General features: G+C 43.9%; 1 protein-coding gene across 2 annotated transcripts in view; it reads left to right on the forward strand.

Annotated features, from left to right (window-relative positions):
• The window catches only part of LOC134945051 (glutaminase kidney isoform, mitochondrial-like), a 1,232,451-nt gene extending 1,216,490 nt beyond the window's left edge, over positions 1-15,961 (forward strand). For both annotated transcript variants that reach the window (XM_063934082.1, XM_063934081.1), the window contains one exon: positions 20-15,961. In XM_063934082.1, the coding sequence (XP_063790152.1) occupies positions 20-176 (157 nt within the window). In that variant the 3' untranslated portion in view covers positions 177-15,961. The remainder of the gene's footprint in view (positions 1-19) is intronic.
• Positions 15,962-16,774: the final 813 nt, after the last annotated feature.

A 16,774-nucleotide genomic window follows, 5' to 3' on the forward strand; every position in this document is an offset into this window, starting at 1 on the left:
TTATTATGTCTTCTTACAGATGGAATAATACGCCTATGGATGAAGCTATGCATTTTGGGCATCATGATGTAGTTAAAATCCTTCAAGAATACCAAAACAATTATAAACCCCTGGATGAACCAAATAATGAAAAAGAAGACCAAACCGTTCAGAAGAACCTAGATGGGTTGTTATAACATTTCTGTCCATCGATTTTAGATATTTGCACTTGTTGACCTTGTAGAATCCTATGAAGAGTGTATTTTTATCTTATGGTGATGTATATTTTAAATGAAGACTGTATGTTTCAGCGTTATTTTTCTTGTTGGATCCTCAGGATAAAGTTTCATGAAAAGCAACAAAGGCAAAGCCTCTTTTTAGCACCCAGCACTGCCAATTGGAAGCTGCATAGCTAACAGAATGGCTTGCCTGGCATCAGTGCGTTAAATTATGCTGCATTAATGTTCTTTATCTTACTGTAAGCTTTTTTATGTTTTAGAAACAGACATCAACACAGCTAGGAAACCTCCATAATATAAGTATATAGTCTTTGGCACATCAACTGATGTGGAAGTTGAACTCCTTAACGAGGCAGGTGTTCCATGTAATTAATTATATGTATATGACAGTTCTGTAACACAGTATCTGCATTTTGTGACTACCAGACAATGGGGGTCATTCCGAGTTGATCGCTAGCTGCCGTTGTTCGCTGCGTAGCGATCAGTGAAAAAAACGGCTATTCTGCGCATGCGTATGCACCACAATGTGCACGTGCGTCGTACGGGTACGAAGTCCTTTGTGGTTTTGCACTGGTTCTAGCGACGATTCCAATATCACAGCCGAACGCAAGGAGATTGACAGGAAGTGGGAGTTTCTGGGTGTCAACTGACCATTTTCTGGGAGTGTTTGAAAAACGCAAGCGTGGCCGGGCGTTTGCTGGGCGGGTATCTGACGTCATTACCGTGTCACTCGTCGCAGCAATCATCGCACGGGATAAGTTTCTACAGGGCTGGTCTTGTTTTGAACAAAATGTGTTTGCAGGCGCACTGCTGCACAGGCGTTCGCACTCCTGTAAAGCAAAAATACACTCCCCCGTGGGCGGCAACTATGCGTTTGCACGGCTGCTAAAAACTGATAGTGAGCGAACACCTCGGAATGACCCCCAATATTGTGTGCGTGAAAATAAGTTAATTAACAATTTTCTTGGTTGTAAATTATGTTTCTTATTCGGGGTCCTTGGTCTCCACAGGGTTAACCTTGTGTATGATCTGGTGGAGACCAGATCTGGCACAGAACAATAAAGCTTTGTGAGGCTCCCAGGACGCAGTGGGCTCCTCTGCCTTCATACCCCGCCCCAACGCTCAGGCACATCAGTTTTTTTTGGTGCCAGCATGGAGCTGGTCACACTGAACAAGGGCAGCACACTGCAGCACAAGCTTTTCTTTTTTTCTTTAACAATTTTTATTTTTTTTACTGAGCAATAAGCATCTGGCAGTCCAATAGGAAGCCAGCGCTGATGCTCCAACACCCCCACCGGGCCGCAATGCCACTAGGTGTGTGATTTCAGCGAGACCCATGGCACGGTATCCTGTTGATAGATAGACAGTGTCTAGTGTCTAGTTAGACAGTCAATAGATAGACACCATATGTTAGACAGACATTAGGTCGACAGGGTCAAAAGGTCGACATGAAAAAGGTAGATAGTACAAAAGGTCGACATAATAATTGTGTGTGTACACAGTAATTCTGCAATGTCTAACAAAGCTTAGCCTTAGACCAAACAGTCAGGGGCTTCTACAATGGCAGCATGTAAAACCTGTAACACAGATCTTTTACCTCAGGAATTGTCAAAGGATGGTCGGTGCACAACCTGTTTGGTGCCTCCCAGCACCTTAGCCCCTCCAGCACTTGTACAAGAACCCCCATTGGCATCTTTTACCACACTGCTGACTAAGATTGCTGACCATATTGCTTCCCCTATGGGTAAACTACAACCACTGCAGTCCTCAATGGCTCCCTCTGTGGGATTTCCACATTCATTGCAGCCTGTTTATCAGGCAATTGCAGCCCCACCTGTCCCTACCACATGGTTGGACTCATTTTCTAGCTCTTTACAGAGCTTGGCTGCTTCCTCGGCTGTTTTTCAAAACATGCAGGGTCAAGGTACATTGCCTGCACCCTCTAATTCTAAGTGGCCTGTGCCTTCCTCATAGTCTACCCCTCTCTCTGATTCAGATGAATCAATAGTTACTTCCGAGCAAGCTGAGGTTTCAGACGCTGACTCCTTCTCTGGCAATGAGGAGGCCCCACTTAAGTTTCATGTGGCTGCATTAATTAGGGCGGTGTAGTTGTCACTTCAGCTAGAAGATGCTGAACTGGCCCCTACTACTGAAGATCCTCTGCGGAAACGGTAGAAAGTAGTTTTATCAGAGTTTCCTAACTCGGACCACTTCACAGAAGTCATGAGCAAGGCATGGAAATTTACGGTCCCTAAGAAGCTTAGCTCCTTTTATCCGCTACCATCAGCTGTTTGTAAGAAACCTACAGTGGATGCTTATTTGACACATTTAATTAAAAGTTCAATACTCCCTATCCCTATGTCATCTTCCCTTAGGGATCTGCTGGATAGGCAGTTGGATATGTGTCAATGTACTCCCTCTCAGGAGCAACGGCTAGACTGGCTAATGCTACAGCCTGGGTGGCTAAGGCCATAGAGACTTGGGACCAGTTGTCTCTACTCAATGATATCAGAGACGCAGCCTATTACATTGTGGAGGCAGCTCTGGACACAGTCCTATTTTCCTCTAAGGCTTCTGCTGTTTCCATTGCAGCTCGCCGCATTGTGTGGCTGCGATCTTGGAAAGCAGATTCAGACTCAAAGAAGGCCCTGGAAGCCTTGCCATACACAGGCGACTTCCTGTTTGGGTCGGAACTGGAAAAAATTGAGAAATTGGCTACCTCTAAAACAGCCTGTCTGCCTTCAGCATAGTCAGTGCGACTTCGGACTTCATCCTTTTAGTCCTTTTGTCAGCACGGCAAGACCAAAGGTCAGACATTTGCATGAGGGTTTCGCACAGTCAGGACTTTCAAACCCAAAACCAAACAGGCTTTGACGGCCAGACATCCAACTACCAAGCCACAGAACAAACCCTCTGCCTGACGGGGCGGGCCTCCCCCAGGGGGACTCCAGGGTGGGAGGCAAATTTCTTCAATTCGCCCACACATTGCGTCAAGTCAGCACTGACGCCTGGGTCCTAGAAGTGGTCTCTCATGGGTACGCTCTTTCCATCCTGAAGCGTCCCCCCAAGACAATATTTTCCTTCTAGTCCGTTAGCAGAAACCGACAAAGCACAAGCCCTGTCTGGAGTCATACGATCCCTCCTACAGTCGGGGGTCATCATCCCTGTTCCACAGTCTCTGCAGGGTCAGGGGTTCTATTCTACCCTGTTTTTGGTTCAGAAACCAAATGGATCATACCGTCCAATTTTGAATAAAAAATTGCTGAACATGTCCCCATTTTCCATATGGAAACTCTATGGTCCATTGTCCTGGCTATGCAACCTGGAGACTATATTGTCTCCCTAGATATTCAGGGTGCATACCTCCATGTACCTATTGCACCCTGTCATCAACGATATCTTTGCTTTGCTGTTCTGCAACAATATATGCAATTCCAAGCCCTTCCCTTTGGACTGTCTACAGCCCTCAGGGTGTTCAAGGCGGTGATGGCGGCCACTCTCTGGAAATGGGCAATTCGGATATTGCCTTACCTGGAAGACCTGCTTCTTCTGGCACAATCTATGACAGTGCTGGAAAGTCACCCACAGCAGATGGTGGCCTTCTTTCAATACCATGGCTGGCTAATCAACTGGTCCAAATCCTTGCTCATCCCATCCCAGAGAATACAGCACATGCTGGACACCAGAGTACAATGCATATTCCTCCTCAGGACAAAATTGCAACATTGCAGTTGTGCATCCACAACCTGCTCTACAGTCCAAGGTCCTCGGTTCATTCAGCAATGCAGACCCTAGGCTCCATGGTCTCAGTATTCGACATGGTGGAATATACTAGGCCTGATACTCACCAAATGTCTGTGGTCACTGTCTCAAATCAAATCCCAGACCTTGATTCTGCCCCGACTCTTCAGGCATATCTGTCATGGTGTTTACACACTACCAATTTAAACAAGAGCTGACCATTCTGGAACCCACACTGGACGCTACTCACCACAGATGCCAGTCTCAAGGGATGGGGGGCTGTCACGGGCAGTCACTCCTTTCAGGGTCGCTGGTCTCTGACAGAAAAGGAAATCTCGATAAACATCCTGGAATTTCAAGCTGTCTATTGGCTCTGCTCCAGGGTTCTCCAGTACAAATTCAATCGGACAACGCCATGACTATGGCATATATAAATCGACAGGTCGGCACTCGCAGTGTGGCAGCGATGCAGGAGGTGACACGAATTCTCACCTGTGCAGAACTCCACCTCCCGGCCATATCCACAATCTTCATTCCAGGAGTCCTCAATTGGGAAGCAGACTTTCTCAGTCGACAGGACATTCACACTGCGGAATGGTATCTGCACTCATAGGTCTTTCAGATACTGGTGCGCAGATGGGGACTTCCAAACGTTGATCTCATGGCCTCCAGACACAATCACAAGGTTGCAATGTACTGGGCCAGGACAAGAGCTCCAGTAGCGAGCTTCGTGGACACTCTCACAGTCTCCTGGACCTTCCATCTGGCCTCTCTCTTCCCTCCAGTGTCTCTCCTTCCCAGAGTACTGCGAAAATTCAAAGAAGACGGTGGCACAATCATAATTGTGGCTCAAGAATGGCCTAGATGCCATTGGTTCACGGATCTAATAGATCTCTCCATATACGAGCCCCTCCCTCTACCTTTTCATCCGGACCTACTCTCCCAAGGGCCCTGCCTCCATCCAGACCTCCCTCATCTGTCTTTGATGGCGTGGCTCTTGAGACATCCCTGCTAAGAGAAAAGGGTTTCTCCAGTGCAGTAATTCGGACTATGCTTCAGGCTTGGAAATCAGCCTCAGCTCGCATTTATCACTGGATTTATTATTTTATTATTATTTTTTATTACCAGTTACTTATATAGCGCACACATATTCTGCCGCGCTTTACACAGAATATTTGCCCATTCACATCAGTCCCTGCCCCAGTTGAGCTTACAATCTATATTCCCTGTTTGGAAGGTGATATCCCGCACCAGAACTAGTTGTGATTAATGGTAATACAAGGGATTATATGTTTCATTTTTAATGTACATAATCCGCATATATTGAAACATTGGTGCTACCCACTGATCCAAAGAATACATATGAATTAGTTTGTGACAGGGATCAGTTTGTCTGGGTGCACTCTATCCCATTCGCATATATCATATATATCTTTAATATAAACTTTTGATATTTTTTTTACATTTATTTATTATTTGATATATATTTCAAAAGGTGGGTATTGGTACTTAACCTTTTGATATATACTCTACGTCAATTGTGATTGCATTGAATATAGGATGACCCCTGCCTATGCAGCGTGGCTTTGTAGGCAGGGGTGCCACCGCCATGTTGACTATCGCAGGAAACAACCGACGTCAATGGCTGCCCCTAAAATGGCCATGACACGCCTGCATTTCCTGCCCTCTTTTCCCACATTGCCACCTCCGTACGCCCGTCGCCTGTCAATCACCGTGCAATCGCATCCTTCCGTGATGCGATTGCATGGTGAAGGGGCGCGCACATGCACTATAGCCGCTGCATGTGTGCAGACCGCAGGGGCTCCATGCAGGTCTGAATAAGATCGTATATATGGGCTATCAGATATTTCTGTATGATTAAAAGAGAATATGAATTGTGACCCATTTTCAATTTCTAAAATGTAAAGTACATGTTACTAAATATCCTCGGTGATGCAGTGAAAATGAAAGTACTCATGCTTATAAAAGTTACATACACATCACTTTCCTTACTGAAGGGATCGCTTTCCAGGCACAAGGTGACCTGTAGCAAACAGGTGCTGTGTGCAGTAATGCACTCCATTCGTTATTGTGCTTAGAGAGAATACTGATTGCCACAATAAAATTATACATTTCAATCAAATTTTTCTTCAGCTGTACACTTCAACGATCAACATAAAGCTCAAATTTGACTTCACAATCCTAAGTGGAATCCTAAAAAGCACAGTGTTGCTGTTATTCAAAAAATAGCTGCTGTTCATACAGTAGTATCAGCCAGAAGCACCAGTTATTGTAGTTAATCCCATAAATTCTGAATTCTTTTTTTTTTCTTGGTAAGAATTATTGTTACATACTGTATTTTTGTGTTGTAATAAAGGGGCAGATAGATGTATTATAACATTTAAAGGTCATGCCTGCTTCGCCCCTTATTGAGTCGAAGCAGGGACAATTACAGCCCGGACGTCTAAAAGTGTTAATTGTATTTCTGGCGAATCACACTCTAGCTCTTTTGGCTTCTTTGACCGGCGCTAGCGGCACAAACAAAAAAGAAAAAACCCTTAATTTAGATAAAACACAAAAGACTTACTGTATAGTCTGACAGATGGGGGATCCGTGGAAAAACTTTCAGTGTGTGTGGCAACATCATTCTGGGCTGTCGAATTGATACCAGCAGTCAACAGAATGGTCAGTGCCACTGACCTTTTCAGAACTTACAAAACCTGATTGGTACCATGTCGAGTTAATAGCAGTCCCTGTCATTCAAATCACTTACCTACATTAATACAAGCTGGGAACCAGTAACTGCAGCACATAACATGCACAGTTGCTGGATATACAATTAACACCTTTTCATTAAAAAAAAATTAAATCCTGTCCACTGCAGAGATGTTCTGCTATCTTTGGATTTACTAGGGAATACCACACATCTAGCTATTTCAGATTGTCTGTTACTAAGAGAGGAACAGGTATGTAATATAGCGGCACTTAGTATCTTGGTTGGTGGAGAGGAAATACCCCCTCCCTTTGGTGATCCCTGCCAGAGCCACAACTCATTAGCTTAGTGTTGATAGGCTGTGTCTTACCTCTCAGCACATGTGCAAAATCTCGCAAACATCACGAGTTCTCCCATGTGCACCTGAAACACCAGCAGCCAGCCGTTATGTGAAAAAACAATAAGCCACAAAAGTAGGATTTTAATACCTACCGGTAAATTCTTTTCTCTTAGTCCGTAGAGGATGCTGGGGTCATCATAGAACCATGGGGTATAGATGGGATCGGCAGGAGACATGGGCACTTTAAGACTTTAAAAGGGTGTGATCTGGCTCCTCCCTCTATGCCCCTCCTCCAGACTCCAGTTATAGGAACTGTGCCCAGGAAGACGGACATTACGAGGAAAGGATTTATTGTTAAACTAAGGTGAGATTCATACCAGCTCACACCTCAAGCATGCCGCACAACGTGGCATTCAACAGAACACAAGCCAACGGCATGAACACTTGCAGCAACATGCTGACAATAACGTAACACAACATGTGTGTAACCACAACTAATAACTGCAGATACAGTACGCACTGGGACGGGTGCCCAGCATCCTCTACGGACTAAGAGAAAAGGATTTACCGGTAGGTATTAAAATCCTATTTTCTCATACGTCCTAGAGGATGCTGGGGTCATCATAGAACCATGGGGTTATACCAAAGCTCTAGAACAGGCGGGAGAGTGCGGATGACTCTGCAGCACCGATTGACCAAACTTAAGGTCTTCATCGGCCAAGGTGTCAAACTTGTAGAACTTTGCAAAAGTGTTTGACCCCGACCAAGTAGCTGCTCGGCAAAGTTGCAATGCCGAGACCCCCCGGGCAGCCGCCCAGGATGAGCCCACCTTTCTAGAAGAATGGGCTTTTACCGATTCCGGTAACGGCAATCCAGCCGTGGAATGAGCATGCTGAATCGTGTTACAGATCCAGCGTGCAATGGTCTGCTTGGAAGCAGGACACCCAACCTTGTTGGGAGCATACAGGACAAACAGAGCTTCTGTTTTCCTAATCTTAGCCGTTTTGGCGACATAAATCTTCAAAGCTCTGACCACATCCAGAGATTTTGACTCAGCGAAGGAGTCAGTAGTCACAGGCACCACAATAGGTTGGTTCATGTGGAAAGAGGAAACCACCTTCGGTAGAAATTGTTGACGTGTCCTCAATTCAGCTCTATCTTCATGGAAGATCAAATAAGGGGCTCTTGTGAGACAAGGCCGCTAACTCAGACACCCGCCTTGCAGATGCCAAGGCCAACAGGATGACCACTTTCCAAGTGAGGAATTTCAACTCCACCTTCCGTAAAGGTTCAAACCAATGTGATTGAAGGAACTGCAACACCACATTAAGGTCCCATGGTGCCACTGGAGGCACAAATGGAGGTTGGATGTGCAACATGCATTACACGAAAGTCTGAACTTCTGGAAGGGAGGCCAATTGTTTCTGAAAGAAAACCGATAAGGCCGAAATCTGTACCTTGAATTGAGCCCAATTTTAGGCCTGCATCCACACCTGCTTGTAGAAAATGGAGAAAACGTCCTAGCCGAAACTCCTCCGTAGGAGCCCCCTTGGATTCACACCAAGAAACATATTTTCTCCAAATACGGTGGTAATGTTTAGACATTACCCCTTTTCTGGCCTGAATAAGTGTGGGAATGACTTCACTGGGAATACCCTTACAGGCTAGGATTTTGCGCTCAACCGCCATGCCATCATACGTAGTCACGGTAAGTCCTGATACACGCACGGCCCCTGTTGTAACAGGTCCTCGTGCAGAGGAAGAGGCCAGGGATCTCCTATGAGTAATTCCTGAAGATCTGGATACCAAGCCCTCCTTGGCCAGTCTGGGACAATGAGGATCGCACGGATCTTTGTTCTTCTTATGATCTTTAGAACCTTTGGAATGAGAGGAAGTGGAGGGAATACATACACCGACTGAAACACCCACGGTATCACCAGTGCATCCACTGCAATTGCTTGAGGGTCCTTTGACGTGGAACAATATCTCTGAAGCTTCTTGTTGAGACGAGACGCCATCATGTCTACTTGAGGAACTCCCCAACGACTTGTCACCTTTGCGAAGACTTCTTGGTGGAGGCCCCACTCTCCTGGATGAAGATCGTGTCTGCTGAGGAAGTCTGCTTCCCAGTTGTCCACTCCAGCAGAAAATCCTTGTGGCTTCTGCCATTGCCGCTCTGCTTTTCGTTCCGCCCTGACGGTTTATGTACGCTACTGCTGTTACATTGTCCGACTGGATCAGTACAGGAGGATCTCGAAGAAGATGTTCCGCTTGCAGAAGGCCATTGTACATGGCCCATAACTCCAGAACATTTATGTGGAGACAAGTTTCCTGACTTGACCATCTTCCTTGGAAGTTTTCTCCCATTGTGACTGCCCCCCAGCCTCGGAAGCTTGCATCCGTGGTCACCAGGATCCAGTCCTGTATCCCGAACCTGCACCCCTCTGGGAGGTGAGCTGTGCACCACCACAGGAGTGATACCCTGGTTTTGGAAGACAGGATTATCCTCCGGTGCATGTGTAGGTGGGACCCGGACCACTTGTCCAACAGGTCGCACTGGAACATTCTGGCATGTAACTTGCCAAACTGAATGGCAACCATCTTCCCCAGCAACCGAATGCATTGATGGATTGACACTCTTGCTGGCTTCATAATTTGTTTGACCAGACTCTGAAGTTCCAGAGCCTTTTCCACTGGAAGAAAGACTCTCTGTAGTTCTGTGTCCAATATCATTCCCAAAAACAACAACCGCGTCGTCGGAATCAACTGTGATTTTGGCAAGTTTAGGAGCCAACCATGTTGCTGAAGAACTGTCAGGGAGAGTGCAACTTTTTGCACCAACTGGTCCCTGGATCTCGCCTTTATCAGGAGATCGTCCAAGTATGGGATAATCATGACTCCTTGCTTGCGAAGGAGAACCATCATCTCCGCCATCACTTTGGTGAAAATCCTCGAGCCGTGGACAGACCAAACGGCAACGTTTGAAATTGGTAATGACAATCCTGAATTGCAAACATTAGGTAAGCCTGATGCAGAGGATAAATGGGAACATGTAAGTAGGCATCCTTTATGTCCACCGACACCATAAAATCCCCTTCCTCCAGACTGGAAATCACTGCTTGGAGAGACTCCATCTTGAATTTGAATTTCTTTAGGTAGAAATTTAGGGATTTCAGGTTTAGGATTGGTCTGACCGAGCCGTCCAGCTTCGGGACCACAAACAGGCTCGAATAAAAGCCTTCTCCCTGTTGTGACTGGGGAACCCTGACGATAACTTGATTTTGACACAACTTTTGTATTGCGTCGCAAACTACCTCCCTGTCCGGAAGAGAAGCTGGTAATTCCGATTTGAAAAAAACGGCGAGGGGGAACGTCTTGAAACTCCAGCTTGTACCCTTGGGATACTATTTGTAAGACCCATGGGTCTAAGTCCAAACGAACCCAAAACTGACTGAAGAGTTTGAGACGTGCCCCCACCGGTGCGGACTCCCGCATAGGAGCCCCAACGTTATGCGGTGTAAGTGGCAGAAGCCTGGGAGGACTTCTGCTCCTGGGAGCCTGACAAGGCTGGTGATCATTTACCTCTTCCCCTTCCTCTAGTAGCAAGGAAGGAAGAACCTCGGCCCTTTCTGTATTTATTGGGCCGAAAGGACTGCATCTGATAGTGATGCGTTTTCTTTTGTTGTGGAGGAACATAAGGCAAAAAGGATGACTTACCCGCGGTAGCTGTAGATACCAAATCATCAAGGGCGTCACCAAATAAAGCCTTACCTTTATATGGTAGAAATTCCATGCTTTTCTTGGAATCAGCATCAGCATTCCATTGGTGAATCCACAACGCTCGTCTAGCTGAGACTGCCATGGCATTGGCCTTTGATCCCAAAAGACCAATATCTCTCGCAGCTTCCTTAAGGTATGCTGCAGCGTCCTTGATATAACCCAGCGTCAAGAGGACGCTATCCCTATCTAGGGTATCTATTTCAGAAGACAAGTTGTCTGCCCACTTTTCGATAGCACTACTTACCCACGCAGACGCAATGACAGGTCTGAGTAGCGTACCTGTGGTCGCATAAATGGACTTTAACGTAGTTTCTTGTTTACAATCCGCAGGATCCTTAAGGGTCGCCATGTCAGGTGACGGGAGAGCCACCTTTTTAGACAAACGTGACAGGGCCTTGTCCATGGTGGGGGGTGACTCACACTTTTCCCTATCCGCCGAGGAAAATGGATAAGCTATCGTAATTCTTTTGGGAATCTGAAACTTTTTGTCAGGAGCTTCCCAGAGTTTTTCAAATAGCGTGTTCAGTTCATGAGAGGGAGGAAATGTTACCTCAGGTTTCCTTTCCTTATACATACAGACCCTTTTATCAGGGACAGCCGGGTCCTCGGTGATATGTAGTACCTCTTTAACCGCCACAATCATGTACTGAATGCTTTTTGCCAGTTTTGGATCTAATCTGGAATGTAGTGCTGTGTATATGTGGGAGCTTGGTGAGAGCAGCGTCCGCGCGCTGTGCGGTACCTCAGAGAATGCCGTCACTGAAGTCCTCTTCAGCTACTCACCTGTCTTCTGACTTCTGGCTCTGTAAGGGGGTGACGGCAGGCTGTGGGAGTGAGCATCTAGGCGTACCCAGCGATCAGCACCCTCAGGAGCTAATGGTGTCCTGTAGCCAGAAGCAGAGCCCTTGAACTCACTGGAAGTGGGTCATACGCCTCTCCCCTAAGTCCCACGAAGCAGGGAGACTGTTGCCAGCAGCCTCCCTGAACATAAAAAACCTAACAAAAAGTATTTTTCAGAGAAACTCAGTAAAGCTCCCTGTAGTGCGTCCAGTGTCACAGGGCACAATTCTAAAACTGGAGTCTGGAGGAGAGGCATAGAGGGAGGAGCCAGTTCACACCCTTTCAAAGTCTTAAAGTGTCCATGTCTCCTGCGGATCCCGTCTATACCCCATGGTTCTATGATGACCCCAGCATCCTCTAGGACGTATGAGAAACATTAGATTTTGTTTCCACCATGGCGATGGTGATGCTTACAAATAACGTAGAGAAAAGCGATTTATATTTACCTTATCTATTTTCATACTTACTGAGGTTTGTTGTAAGTGTCAAATATTGCTGGTTATATAGCTCATTTGATACTCACCATCTACCCCCGACGTCCAGGGAATCTTTTCAGTAGTTTGTCATCCTTATGCAGCATAATTTTATAATTTTATGAAGGACCTCTAGATGTTTGTTGTATTTGATCATTATAGGCACACACATTTCCTTTGCAGCTTTCCTATAATACAAGCATGAATCCTAGGTATCCAGTTCCTTTCTCTTTAACTAGTGTGCCTGTTGTTTCGGGACCTTGTTTGTTAATCTTTCTTTCTCTCCTAGGTTTTGCTAGTTGGTTTCTTTGCAGCAGATGCAGTTGTATCATGTTGCCTAACTGTAAAGGATGGACTGTGTTTGGGGAGAGCTGTAATTTTTGAGGTAGATTTGTCAGTCTCTTGTTTATTTGTGGAGAATAGGTTCCTGCAGGGTTATTTCCTTTAAGGTTCATTGTGTCCAGAAAATTGATCTTCATTTTTAAGTATTTTAGGGGTAAATGTATTATCCCTCATTATGGCGGAGAAGTGGTATCAGCGCACATTATGTGCACTGATACCGCTTCTCCCCTATGTATGACAGCGGCGGTGTGGGCCTAGTGCCCCTGTCCATATCGGTACTGCAGTCTAAAAGATAGCACTCTGATATCCAGGGCAATGTATGAGTAGTCAGCAGCACTGACCGTTCCGACACTTGCAGCTATTGGTTTGCGAGATCTTGTGCATGTGCAGTGTAGCTGTCTGGGCTGAGAGACACAGCCCATCAGCACTGACTTGATGCGCTGTGTGCTCTGTGGGGATCGCCGGAGTTGGGAGTTTACACTCCGCTGCTTTGGCAGACAAGAAGTTAGTACATCTTGTCGGAGTGGCTTCCTGCTTTGCCTAGGTAATGAGGCTAAGCAGGAAGTGCAAGGACGTGCAGTGAGGTAAGTGGCTGAGGAGGCACTGGCTTGTACCAGAGCCAGATTTATACACAATATATGAGCCAAAGGGTACATGTGGGCATTATACAAAGGTGCAGCAGTATATACTGTAAATTTGGTGAGTTTCGAACAGAGATGTATGTAAAAGATAGGTTCACCTATCATACACTAGCATTTTGACTATAAAATTATTAGAATAATACAAAGATGATATTTCTAATATGTTCTTTGTTTTGTTTTTTGTATACTTTATATAGTAAAAACTTTGGCTTATATGTTAGTATGACATACAAAGATGATATTTCTAATATGTTCTTTGTATTTTTAGTATAATTTATATAGTCCAAACTCTGGCTTATGCGTTAGTATGACATTAAAGGCTCTGCTAACCTCACCGCACATCACTGAGGAAGTGTTATAGCAGCATGACCTGTGCCGCTATAATATTTACTTCTTTATTTGTTTTTTATTGTGGGAGTGAAAGGTATCATACTTTTTATTGGTGTTATTCACTTGCAATTTAGATTACCAAGATTCAGTCAGTGTGACAATGGTAGGCCACATGGTGCTTGATAAATACTCTTTCTCTAATTTCACCATAAACAACTGCATATTGTGGTGCAAATTATGATACCACTGGTACTTTCATCTGTTGTAAAGAGAGGGTTCTGGCTAAATAAAAAGCATTTGTTGGTCATATTTAAATGTATAGCTGGGCATTATGCAATTATTGGCCTGATCCAATTGATTGGGATGATAATGTTTTGCCGCTATCGATCAGCTATGATTGATGGTCACCCATGCTGAAATCTTCCAACATAACCGACTAATCCAATTATTGGCCAGCCACATCTTGCAGTGTATGCACTGCTACGGATCACCGGCTGTAGCAGGGGAACGGGGAAATGTTTCCTCCCAAGTGGATGTACTAGATATCGTGTGACCATATGAGGTGTTGCTATTAAATAACTAGACTGATACTGTAATTTATGTTTAATTATATTGAAAATACATTTTAACTCCATTCCCCTTCTACTGTTTGCACTCCCCTTCTGCATCCACACACCACTGCATTCTTTATTTTCCATTTGTCAAAGCCGTGCTGTAACTTAATATCTGTCAGCTGTCTCAACAGCTATGTCGTTTCCTTCTTAATGGAGTAACTGATGCAAAATGGGTGCCCTTGAGTACAGAGTACAGTAGTGACTTTAGGTAATAGAAAATAACTCACATGGTGCTTGGTCTGGTGAGTATGTAAGGTTTTCTGGCACTGCAACCTGTTTCTTAGCCAAAAACTGCTTCACAGAGAGCTGTGTGGGCTAGTGCGTTGTCCTGATGTAAGATGAAACCATTTTTCTAAAATTCTGGCCTCTTTCTTAAGATTCTTTCCCGCAAAGTTTTTAGAACACTTCTGAAATAATATTGATTCACTGTCTTGCACTTTGTTACCCAGTCTTTCAAAACAACACCATTAATATGAAATAAAGCAATTCACATGGCTTTGAATTTGGATTTGCCTTTACTTGCTTTCTTCATTCTTGATGATGATGGTGGTTTCTAGTGCCTGGACTGGCTTTTTTGTCTCAGGATTGTACTATAACATACTGTATATTTTCATCAAAGTTAATAACTTCAAAATCGCAAATCTGCTTGAATTTGTTAAAAATTGTCTGTACAACTTCACTTTCAATTTTCTTTCTGCTCGGCAGTGAGAAGCCTTAGAACCATCTTAGCACAAACTTTTGTCATGTTAAGATCTTGATGCAAAACTTGCCTAACAGTTTCTTTGTCGATGTTTACCATTTCTGCTCTCATTCGGATGCTGAGCCGATGGTAATTTCAAACAATTTTCTCAATTATTTTCACGACATGCAAGGCCTTCCAGGACGTTCATCATCTTCAACATCCTCACAACAGTCACTAAATCTTTTGTGCCACCCAAACACACATGCACGTGACATACAATCTGCGCCCTAAGCCTTAGTTACTATACGGAAAGATTCGGTGATAGTTTTGTTTAATTTAGCAAAAAAATTAAAAAAGTTGACACGTTGCTCTACTTTTGAGCTAACCATTTTTATGATGCATAGTGTAGGAAAAACACACTTATTCGAATGCTGTCTAACAGCAAACTATCTGTGCAAAAGGGGTGAAACTTCCAAAATCCTTTTGGGATAATGATCCCCTACTTCCTTTTTACTCACTAATTATGGTTAATTTTTTACAAGTACAGTCTAATTATTTAGTAGCCACACCTCATGTACTGTGAAATATCTCAGTGTATGGTCATGATATCTGCTGGTTTTCAGGCTGGCAGATAAAATGTTTGTTGGTCTGACAGACATTTTACCTGACAATGTATGCCCAGCATATTAGTTGAATATTGGGTTCTGCAGCTTTGGTTCTGTTTTTGCATTTACAATTGAAACACTGCAATACCATCTTCATTAATCTTTTCTTTATGTATATTAGTTTTTTTATGAGATTTTCTCTATAGTGCTGTTTTATTTTATTTTTTCAAAATATTGTTGCTCACAACTATATCAGCTGCTATTCAAGGAAATACAAAGAGCCAATATAATATATTACTGATTTCACAAATATAAATTAGTTTATGTTGTTCCTACTGCCATTTGTTATAAGGACTGTGCTGGCATCTGGTTGCATTTAATCTAATGTTTTATTGTAATTGTGTTAAGAAATAACTCTTGTCATGTAATTCAAATGTGTAAACAATGTTTTAGAAGCTAGCCTTGGTGATTTGATTTGTGTGACTCTTATTCCCATGAAGGTATAGACAATGTTGAATGTATTTGTTCCTGTAGCTTATATTGCAGTTGGAACTCGAATGACAGTGGAGAATATTTATTTAAATTATTTTTCAGTATAGTGTTGCTTTTCAGTGCTTAAATAAAGAAGTATTAAAGCCAAAATATTTGTGATCATTTATTTGTTAAAACATCATCAAGATCAATTTGAGAGAAATATACAAATAAAGTGTCTTGGTGTATGTATGTGGTATGCTGTATGTTTCAGTAAAACAGGTGATTAAAAACACATGGTTACCACATGTTTGCTCCTATCATTGCTGTAAACATTGTTCATCTTTTTTGCTGCGTGTGTCACTGTAGGACACACAACCGGGTTTCTACCTTAGTTTATAGCTAGAAACACAGTATTTTATCCATGCGCCCACTTCCGTTTTTTTTTTGTGGTGGGGCTCATGACATCACTTCCGGTTTTGGATCCCTCTCCAGGAGCACTCCCTTCTCTTACTCCTAACTATTACCTCTGCTATGTAACACTCAACACTTAATTGCTACATCTTATCAATGAAACACCTCTTAACACTTTAACTGCTACTTCTCACTAGTGTGATGATGCCTTGGGGCAATTGGGTTGTGGTGGCCCAGGGGATCTCGTGCTCTAGACTTAAACCTTAGGAATGTTAGGGACCCACCTGATGAGGTTACCTGATCGCGGTAAGTGAACCCATATTTTTGGCCAAAATGATGCTAAGCACTTCAATTTTCTACATTAAATTGCAGAGTTTAATATAATTGTTCTAATTAGCAGTGTTTAGTACTTAAAGTGAGCCCCTGAAATGATCTCTTTTTTTCTATGTGGCACAACTAGTCTCAGCATGGTAGCACCTCTCATTATGTTTAGAATTAAGGTGTTTAGTCCAGCCTGTGTGTATACTTAAAGGCAGATACTCTTTCAGCTTGGATTAGCACAACCCCCAC

This window comes from Pseudophryne corroboree, chromosome 7 (assembly GCF_028390025.1).
Source record: "Pseudophryne corroboree isolate aPseCor3 chromosome 7, aPseCor3.hap2, whole genome shotgun sequence".
Lineage (NCBI taxonomy): Eukaryota > Metazoa > Chordata > Amphibia > Anura > Myobatrachidae > Pseudophryne > Pseudophryne corroboree.